Here is a 10,160-nt window from a genome sequence, read left to right on the forward strand (position 1 = left end):
TCATGGCCGATGATTTAATGCTTATTTGAAACAGAGATGCCAACTTGGGGCAAATAGATATTCCCCAAAATTTAGGGAGAATCGAGATATCTGGGGGATTTTTAGGTGGTTAACAAACAAAATACATTTCTCGTCTCACTCTTTTCCTTAAAAAAAGCATTTATATTATATAAAATGTATAAATGTATATAGAACCCCACCAACAAATTATACCAAATATAAACTCCAAGCGTATATAACTAAAATATCAAAAAGCTGAAATATGAAAATATGCCAAGATCGAAATTGTATTTAAATGTAAATTTGAAATTTTTAATGCAAATTTGAAATTTCTAGTCAAACCAAGTGTATAACAAATACTTTAGGGGTTTTTAAACGATTTCAGACTCAGTGGTATAGGTGGTGGTCCTAGGGAAAACAATCTGATCAAGTTGGCATCACTGACATAGAGTTAATTAGGAATTAGGATGGCTAATACTTAATCCCACAATAATACATATATAATAATTATACTTTTACTCATCTATAAATATATACTAAAATAAAAATAAACCTTTTGGGTATTTAGTCATAAAGAAATTTCTTTTCGACGATTAATAAGAGATCCTACTATTGAGTTTAAAAGGTTATCATTTGTTTATGTCTTACATTGAAAGGTTTTGGTAATATTATATGAAATTATTATTTATTTTCATATTAATTTACAGAAAATGATGAAAACAGCCATTTCAGTACTTCAGGAGATGATGATGAAGGCTGGAGAGGTTCCTGAATATGAGTGTATAGGGCAGGTAGGCATCTAATATATCTTCACTCGTAACGGTAACTACTTCAAAAATAAAAAATATAGATCAGCATTTGAAAATGCTGAATTTGTTTTCTAAAATGTATTGAAATTACAAATTATAAATGCAATCTTATCTACAAAATATGAAATCAGATTTGACTCCATAGTATAGTAAGATACTGATTTAATTGTACACATGTTGGTAACAATTACCAATATTTTATTATGAAATAGACTAAATCCTAAACTTAACTTGAGTTCAGAAATAATGAAATTTTCTTTGGTTTTAGGTGAGTAGATACTCTGTGTTATAGGTAAATAAATGTGTGTGTTCATTCCACACTAGTCAGTATAGAGCACCTCTAATTTACACAGTGACTTTGTAGTTGACTTTTAAAGCAAAACAAAATAGCTCAAAATTAATTTTAGTATAAATAAATGAAAGTTAATTCAGTAGGCTATAATGCACTTATTTTTTTTACTTTTATATCCTATGATAATCATACAAGTCTAAAATAAATAAAATAAAATATGTTTATTATGGAATATAAGATATAGGTATTACTCCATGTCATTAAATTTGTATGGCAGACATACTACCACCCTTCTCAGCGCCAAAGGAGACACAGGGTGTACGCTGAGAGAAAAAGCCAGGGTAAAATCTCTCATTACACTTTAAAAATATATACATATTAAATGGCAAATCATCATACAAAATGGCAAACAACACTTATTTTAAAACAAATATCGCAAATTTATTCTAGTCTAGCACTAGTCCTGGGCCTTTTTATCAACGATACAATAATAATTAATGCATTTCTTAAATTTATTTAAAGGCAGAAAGAAAGAAAAGTATCTGTTTTCTCAAGAAGCTTATCTCTCAGAGACATAGGAAACTTTTTAAATTATTGATTACATGAATAGCTCTCTTCTGCAGAATGAAAATAGTTGCTGCTGTTGCTGTATTAACATCAGTTAGTAAGCGAATCTTTTTGACCGCTGTACCACAAAGAACGGTTCGGTGGCCGTCAATACACAATCTTATACTAGAATAATAAGTCCAGAGTACATACCTCGTTACAATATCTTCTTACCAGGAAGAAAGGCACACAATGTTATCAGCCGTAAGGATTTGGCGAAATTCTATTAGTTTGGGATCAACGAGAGGTTAGACTGATGCAAATACCTTGCCACACGATAGTTCTCAAAATCGCACTAAACACTCACTATACAATTCTAAATAGTGGACGTAGCTATTATCAATTATAATTAACAAAAAGTATACATCAAATTAAAAATGTGTCTATCGTAACCCGAGTAAATTTCAACATTGACTCAACTAATAAATGTGACGATCAGCCGAGAAAAAATATTTGGGATCACCCTGATCCTGTATTGTGAATGGCTTCAACAAACTCCCGTGTCGGTGCAGCTGATGAGGTGAACCATTTACATTGCCGCAAAGTATAATGTGATGATTGCCATTACATTGTTTGCATGGTCGTGACACTTGGCACTGTTCTGCCTGCCAGGTGATCACTTAAACAACCATAACACCGCGTCCGCTGTCTGGCAATATTACGTCTTGCTTGAAAGCGTGTTCCATCATCAAAAATTATTAAATTGAAATTATGTATTCCGAACAACCGCATAAGCTGCACAGCTAAGTCTTCGCCAATCCTTTGATATGAGGGGACCACTGAAGTTTTGAAACATGGTGGTAATTCCAAGAAATACAGTGGTATCATCCCAGGTTCAATTCCTCATCATTTTTAATTGGTTTTTTTGCATCAAGCGGAAGGTTATTCATACTAAACCAATGGACATTCGAAGAGAGAGCATTGTTCACCTCGTCAAATTTAGTTTCTTTTCATTTGATTTTGAAAATCAAGTTTGTCTCGTCTGATGTTTTTCCTCTACTATGAACGGTAGATCACGATTCCAGTTTTTTTCCAAAACTAATAAAGAGATTGTAAAATGTTCTAAAACAATATAGTTTGTTTTAAACTGGAAATAACCACTTTTCAGTGTGGACCTCAACACCAAGCGACTTTCGAATATAGGTGCAAGAGCAGCGGCTTGACGGTGACAGCTCGCGCTCGCTCCAAGAAAGAAGCGAAACAGGAAGCGGCGAAGCGGATGCTGGCCGAGATGTACGCGCGCGGAGATGCCGTGCCGCCGCCCTACGCCCGCCCGCCCGATCCGCCCGGCCTCGCCGACGACCCCGTCGAGCCCGCGCACACGCGAGCGCTGCCTTCCACCTCGAGCGACGGCGCGGCGGCGAGCGGAGTCTCGGTGGACACGCGCAGCTACGTCGCGCTGCTGAAGGAGCTGTGCGAGCAGTATCACGCGGGATGTCCCGCCTACGAAGTGGTCGGCGACGCGGGCCCTCCGCACTGTCGGCTCTTCACGGTGGCCGTGAAGCTCGGAGGCCACGAGCGTCGCGCCGCCGCCTCCACGAAGAAGGCGGCCAAGCAGCTCGCCGCCGAGCACCTCTACAAGTACCTGCGGCTGCATCTGGCCCGCCTCACCGAGGACTTCGTGGAGGTACACGCCACCGGCGGAGCCGAGGGCGCGTCCGGTGCGCTAAATCTGCCGATCAAATGAACGTGATTCTCGGTTCGCAGGAGGACGCGCTCAATCGGGCGCACGAGAGAGCCATGGAGCGCTACGTGGAGGAGACGGCGTCGACGTTTCGCCCGCCTCTCGACCAGAAGATCAGCGAATACCACTTAGGTCTGTTGAGGCACTTAGGTGGGTACCGGCCGGTCGCACGGGTGCCGGGTACCGGGGTTTCTTCACTTAGTCGATATTGTAGTTAGGCCTCTGCACGATGTGGATCCATAATCTGGATATTATCCACCGAGTAGAAACCTGAGGCTTCCGCCTAAACTTTTGGACAATTTTGGACAAAATTGCGCACAATCCACAACGTGGATGCCAATACAACACAACAGAATTACTAGGATAGACCTATTCGTTCGTACACTGGCCGACTTCACGAGAGTTGCTCGCTATGTTGTTAGTTATAAGATTAAGGTAAGTATATAAATATATGTTTTTAATGGTTTTTCTGTAGGTTAATCGGTGTGGGTATTGTTTTGACGTGCTATCGAATTAGTTGTAACTGTTAAGGACAATCTCTCACGTGAGAGATCGGGTCAAGGCTCGGAGCGAATTGCCAGCTTCTATTGCTCTTTCTCTTTCTTAGGGAAGTAGTAGTAGGAGCTATCGACTAGAGGATTATTTCGGAGGATCTAATTCAAATTTTAATAAACTTTAAGTCAGTCAATTTCCGATGGTGTCACACTCAACACGCATTAGGCGCAGGTAAACGGAATTTATTACACTACTTACGCAACTCGACGTTTCGACTTCGGTGATCGAGGTCGACGAGTTGCCAGAGAACTTTTGGAGATATTGCTGCTCTCGGCTTAGGTACGCTCGCCTGGTGACTTAAAGCCGAAGAGAGCGGGGCGTGACTCCGACTCGTTTCTTTGTTAATTCTTCGACCTCATCGCGTAGCTCTTCCAGATCGGCTCCACAGGGACGCTTATTTGACACTGCCATTAACGGAAACTCTCGTCAAATATGTGAAATCAAGATTTATGAATAGCACTTTCAGAAATGGGTAAACACGTTTTACGGTACTATTTCGGTTTCGAGATGCTCGTGTGGAGTGAGCCGAGGCGAATCGAGTATAATCAATTCATAATTCATATTAAAACGAAAAATTCATACACGAATTTGAGATCCACCACTCTGCCGGGAAAGTTTGCATCCTTTTTATCCCAAGTCTCATCGTATTCTCACTTCAGACGCGGACAAAGCGGCTTCGGGGCGAGAGGCGATGGCGGCCATCACCGAGGACGAGGACCCTGTCAGGTATCGCTTTCGCTCCACGTTCGCGTCGTTCGGTCACATTTAACTAGACCCGAACTGAAATCGGTCTTAAACTTGTGCGACAGTGCGCTGCAGACGCTGTGCGCCAAGCTGGGGCTGGGCGTGGCCAGCGAGACGGTCGGCGGCCTGAGCGTGGTGCGAGTGTCGCCGTCCGCGCCGGAGGTGGCGGTGGCCGCGCAGGGCCCGAAGGAGGCCCACGCCGCCGCCCTGCGCTACGTGCGTCGCGCCCTCGCCCACCGCTCGCCCGACGACACTCTGCTCGGCTGCTAAGCGGCCGGATCCTTCCGACGCGTGCCCATCGAGAGCGATGCTCTCGAAGTGTATCCATCGGCCCCCGAACGGTCGATAGTCGATTCTTGGAGAAGTTTAGACGTGAGCCGTTCGCTAATTTATTTTATAAGGTGTTCGTTATTATTTTTATCAAATACTTTGCATTGCAAATGCGACACGTCACGACGACGTAATTCTGATTAATTAATATAATAATAATAATTATTACAAACGTCAGTGTCAGTTACTCCAAACGTATTTTCGATATCAATTGGCCCGCAGATCTTGGGAGGAGCGAAAAACTCACGACTTTCACACTACGCGATAGGGAAGTTTTTCCTATTCCGAGAGATGCGCAATTACAAAAACGATGTTGTATCGCTCGCCACAGGAAACAAAGTCGTGAAGCACTATTACGACTGTTTCAATGTGTTCTCGTTATGGACTTAATTTTTTTTCAGTATTTTTACAAAATACTTTGCTTATAACGAACGCGAGGGTGTCCTCAGTCTATGGAAATTATGTTATGCACAATGTTAATAATGCTCGTTTGATTAATTTTATTGTTGTTCTACAGAATAGTCATAAAAGCTGATAGACAGACAGTTTAAAAACAAAAAGAGCGGTAATACATTTTTACGTTCTAGACATTCATCATACCGTCGTCCGTAATTATGTTCGACCAGTCAAACAATCGTAACCGCTCTTCGGTCTAATTAGATTAATTATTGTAATACACTTAGTTATTTTTTTACTACTTATTGACACTAAATACATAACAACAATGTTTAAATCGTCAAATAGGAAAAAAAATGATGTTTTGATATATATTTGTATATATTGTGTATTTAGTAGTAATATAGTAATGATAAGTACCTTCTTTTATGTTTCCTAAAAAATACGATTTTGCTTTTACGGCTTTGTTCAAGCGATATTTTGAAAAAGTATAAACTATCTCCAATAGAAATTAAACATATTTCATTAATTCATCGCCTTTTATTTCTAGGGGGATGGGGAGAGGGAAGTAGTGAAAGGACAAATCTGTGACCTTTCCTCACACTTTAGTGTGAATTGGATGTTTTGTATCAAATTTTTACCACCTATCCTTGTTCGAAAAAATTCAGTGAAACTATATCTTAAAATGCGTGGGTAGCACTGAAAATGTTTAGAACTGGCCAGTTAGAACCAATTACTAATGAAAACTTTTTTGAATTCCGATTCTAGAACTCTTTGGTGTCCTTATGTAGTATATTGCATTCATTTGTCATTTGTTTTTGTGAATTGGCGGGAAATCTTAAACTCTTGTTATAATGAACCTAACGAATAATAATAATATATAATAATAACCTAACCTACTGCGAGAATATTTTTGCATGGACTGGTGTCGCCAAATTTTAGATAAGTTCAACGGCGGTGACTCAAATGCTGTCTTTGACATCGTCACAGTTAATGAAAGCTGGATATATTGCTACGAACCCGAAACCAAAAGACAATCAGTGGGTGTTTTCTTTCGAGGTTCGGCCACCTAAGGGAAAGGAAGAAGTCAAGGAAAAAGAAGATTGCCTCATTCTTTGGTCGAAAAAGTCATTTCGCGACAGTTGTGCTAGAAGATGGAAGCCCAGTTACTGCAGACAGGTATGTCAATCGCTGTTTGCTTGTTTTGGAAAAAAATTGACAGCAGCGCCCTCGAAGCAGTATCCTCCATCACCACGACAATGCCTCAGCGCACTCCGCAAAACGGATTGTTAAATATTTGACTAGGTGTAGAGATAATGAGTCATCCGCCATACAGTCCTGAACTGGCGGCCTGCGAATTTCATTTATGCCCAAGAACTAAAGATAAAATTCGAGGTATTCGCTTTACGAGCCCTGAAGATGCGGTGAAACCGTACGAAAATGCTATAGAAGAGACCCCTAAGGAAGAGTGGGCCCACTGCTTTTCTCAGTAGTTCCATCGAATGCGACGATGTGTAGAGAGGAACGGAGATTACTTCGAAGAACAATAAAAAGTATTGGCAACTTTCTACATTAAGGCGTTTTCATTTTCTAAACATTTTCAGTGTTACTTAGGTATATACTTATTATTTCTAACTCAATGAAATAATAAAAGCATTTATAATATGTAATTCGTTTATTGAATTAAATATTCCACAGTTGTGTAGTTTTAATTATATTTTTTTTTGTTATCAATAATATCTAGCTAGTCGGATATTTCAATTTCCGAGGAATCCTTACGGCGACGTAGTGCTCTGTCGCTGGTGATAGTCTGGAGCCAAGAGGAAGTCTTCTGTGCGGCAGATCGCTTGGGCGTGCGACGCTCCGGCGTTGGGGCAGGCGCAGGTGAGCCGCGGCCTCTGGCACCCCTGGCGCGGCCGCGCCCGCCGCGCGCCCCGCGGCCTTTACCCCGCGAGAGAGGAGCATTTTCATCATCACTGGACACCGTTATGGGTTCTCGCTTTAACAACACTACTAATTGCCTTTCATCTTTACGTTTTGCAACCTCCTTGGCGTTCGCGGCGTCGATGAGACTCTTTAATTGGTCGGAGTCGGCCGCGTCTAACACTTCTTTACACATGCGCATCCGCTCGTTTATCTCATCTTCGGTTTCCGCCGTAGATTCTAGCAAAGACTCGACACACCGTCGGCGATGTGCGTCGAGTACACGACGGAACACTTCGTCGTCGCGCTTCAGTGTAAAGTCTCGAACCGCTTCAGTGATGGCTCTCACGGATAATACTGAAAGTTGCTTCTCAGGAGTTTGTGCGGCATAGTATGAGCTCACAAGAGACTCCACATCGGGTGCTTCCGCGGCGGCAATTTCTATGTGAACTTTATTATCATCATCAGCTCTCTGTTCCTTCCTATCACGTATTTTTTTCTCCTTTTTCATAATGAGAACATCATTAGGATTGGCAATGAGACCGTTAAAGTTTTGTCCGAATCTGATACGGTTAAAATCTTGTCCATCTCTCTCATAGAAGACACTTAACCTTATGAGTGGTAGTGTTGGCTGCCTTGGATCCCCACTTCTTTGTTTATCAGCTTCTTCTATAGCATCATTGACTTTAATTTTTAAAAAATGTTGTACTTTTTCTGTCTCATTCACATCACCATCCCCTAAATTTTCTTCAGATAAAACTACAGTCTTAAAAATGAATGGTCGCACAGTCTTTAAAGGTAGGGGTGTAACAATGTATTCTTTTTTGTGGAGTTGTAGTAATGCACAATGCTTGGGCAAAGCTTCACCAGCTGCTAATGAGGTAGCCACTGTGCTACCGGGTTGAATAACAAAAAACCCACTATCACTATCAGTCTTTTTTATATCTTTGATAGGGAATACTTGACTATCGTGTTCATGCCCCCATATCACAAGATCTAAAAATTTTGGTAGAACTCCTTCTGAAATGTAATTATTGGGGCCTCTATCAGCTCTATTCTGATGAAGGACTAGGATATTGAACCAATCAGAGCTATCTTCCATAAGCTCAATTTCCACCTTTTTTTCAGCAAACAATCGAGCTAAACGTTGGTCCTTTAAGTGACTTAAGCCATACAAAGATAACTTAGATTCTCCTTTTTGTATTAAAACTGGTGAAATTTTAACTTTTGTATAATCTGTCCATTTACCAAAATAATTAACTAAACCTGTAATTGAAAGTATATCCAGAGAGCTTATACTCCCTTGACCAACTGGATCATCATGATTACCATGAATTGAGAGAATTGGATAGGACACATTAAGATTTGGGTCTTCATAATTTATGTTGCGTGAGAAATTTTGTAATTGATCAGACAAAACCTCAATATTTATCGGCTTATCACCTAAGCAATACTTTCGAATTATTTGTGTGCATTTATACATACAACTTGGTGAAGGCTTAGCTTGATCGAAAAGGTCTCCACCAAGAAGTATAAAATCAGCATCATACTGAACAGCTAAAGAAAGTACTTCTTCAAACGATGTAAAACTATCTTCACCTCTTATAGCGTCGTTTTCGTGATAACCTAAATGAATGTCAGACGCTATTAAAACTCGTAATGTATCCTCTGGGGACCAGGAATTATCATTTTGCACCATGACGCTTAGTAAATATTAGATTTTTATTTACTTTTATATTATTCTTGATTACACGATTAGGAGGCAAATATATTATAAACGAAAAATATAAACACTCACAGACTATTTAAGTATTTACGCACAATGCATATTTGTGTAAACACCACAGACTAAGTATAGGTACAAATTTGGTAAAAAATAAAGTAGGGCCAATTTAATACATCATATTTAACACCATCAAAATTCAATAATGTCCGTTGCTGAATCGATCTACAATCTATTGGTATCGTCTTTGTTAGATGACTCTTCCTCTTAACTCCTTTTTCATTACATGAAAAGGTGTACTTTTACGTATTAAAGATTCATCTCCCGGTCAGGATGGTATTATGTATTCATTTTTATCACATCTTCGTGATAGTGCATTAATGTATTTTGTAAAAACTCAGTCGTGGTCACAGGTAATATTCCTGAAATTTCGGTTATCGGAGTCAAAATCCTCAATGGAAAATTAAGATATATTAACCACAGATATTCGCTTAACTTTTCCGCGTGATGAAGATTTAGGGTAGTTTTGGTTTATGTTGATTTGGTCCTTATTTGGTTAAAATAAAACTACCTAATAATTCGTTGAGAAGAGGTGAAGATGGAATGTGGAATGTGTTTAATTTTTAAAAACTGTAGATTTATATACAAAAATTATCCTACCTGGCCACTAGTGGTAAACATGTGGTACCAAGATGCGAAGGGTGCGTAGACAATAAAATCGAGGCGCGGCAAAAAGTTGTCCTAACGGTAACGCAATTAACTGTTCTTTTCAGAACGAATTATTGTTTCATGACGACACGTACTAATCACCTACAGGATTCCCCCTCTAGCGAAGCGTACCGGCAGGCGTATAACGCGGCCTCGGCGAGTTGTTCTTGTAGGTACTGAGGTGTTCCCAGTGTCTTGTTGTTTGAGGTTGTTGTCATCTTGATGTTTCAGGGTGTTGTCATTTTGATGTTTCAGGCTATTTGATGGTTCATGTAGTTCGTTCGCACTTGATGTGATTTGCTTGTTGTAGGTACTCGTTGTTGTATCAGTAGGCACATCTTGCTCGGTGATAGTGTAGGCAGGTTTGAGTCTGTCGATAGAGATATTCAT

General features: G+C 40.1%; 2 protein-coding genes across 3 annotated transcripts; one reads left to right on the forward strand and one right to left on the reverse strand.

Moving 5' to 3' along the window:
• The first annotated feature begins 419 nt into the window (after positions 1 to 419).
• Positions 420 to 5,913, forward strand: LOC123712384. 2 transcript variants are annotated; one of them, XM_045665435.1, is made up of 6 exons: positions 420 to 625; positions 708 to 791; positions 2,816 to 3,334; positions 3,415 to 3,541; positions 4,606 to 4,672; positions 4,756 to 5,913. In XM_045665435.1, exons 2-6 carry the CDS (start codon positions 711 to 713, stop codon positions 4,958 to 4,960), a joined length of 999 nt encoding a protein of 332 aa, XP_045521391.1. In that variant the 5' UTR covers positions 420 to 625; positions 708 to 710; the 3' UTR covers positions 4,961 to 5,913. The 2 variants fall into 2 exon arrangements, with proteins under 2 accessions (XP_045521391.1, XP_045521393.1); XM_045665437.1 differs by having other exon boundaries at positions 3,415 to 3,523.
• Positions 5,914 to 7,088: 1,175 nt separating this feature from the next.
• Positions 7,089 to 9,127, reverse strand: LOC123712417 (double-strand break repair protein MRE11). Its single transcript, XM_045665498.1, has one exon. The coding sequence runs from the start codon at positions 9,036 to 9,038 to the stop codon at positions 7,161 to 7,163; it is 1,878 nt and encodes a 625-aa protein (XP_045521454.1). The 5' UTR covers positions 9,039 to 9,127; the 3' UTR covers positions 7,089 to 7,160.
• Between the last annotated feature and the right edge of the window lie 1,033 nt (positions 9,128 to 10,160).

The sequence above is a fragment of the Pieris brassicae genome, chromosome 7 (assembly GCF_905147105.1).
Source record: "Pieris brassicae chromosome 7, ilPieBrab1.1, whole genome shotgun sequence".
NCBI lineage: Eukaryota > Metazoa > Arthropoda > Insecta > Lepidoptera > Pieridae > Pieris > Pieris brassicae.

Excerpts from the sequence above, each read along its gene's own strand:
- LOC123712417 (XM_045665498.1), bottom strand. The coding sequence starts at position 9,038 with ATGGTGCAAAATGATAATTCCTGGTCCCCAGAGGATACATTACGAGTT.
- LOC123712384 (XM_045665435.1), top strand. The coding sequence starts at position 711 with ATGATGAAAACAGCCATTTCAGTACTTCAGGAGATGATGATGAAGGCT. Across the intron at positions 792-2,815 it reads AATATGAGTGTATAGGGCAG|TGTGGACCTCAACACCAAGC; the intron begins GTAGGCATCTAA and ends ACCACTTTTCAG. Across the intron at positions 3,542-4,605 it reads AGGTCTGTTGAGGCACTTAG|ACGCGGACAAAGCGGCTTCG; the intron begins GTGGGTACCGGC and ends TTCTCACTTCAG.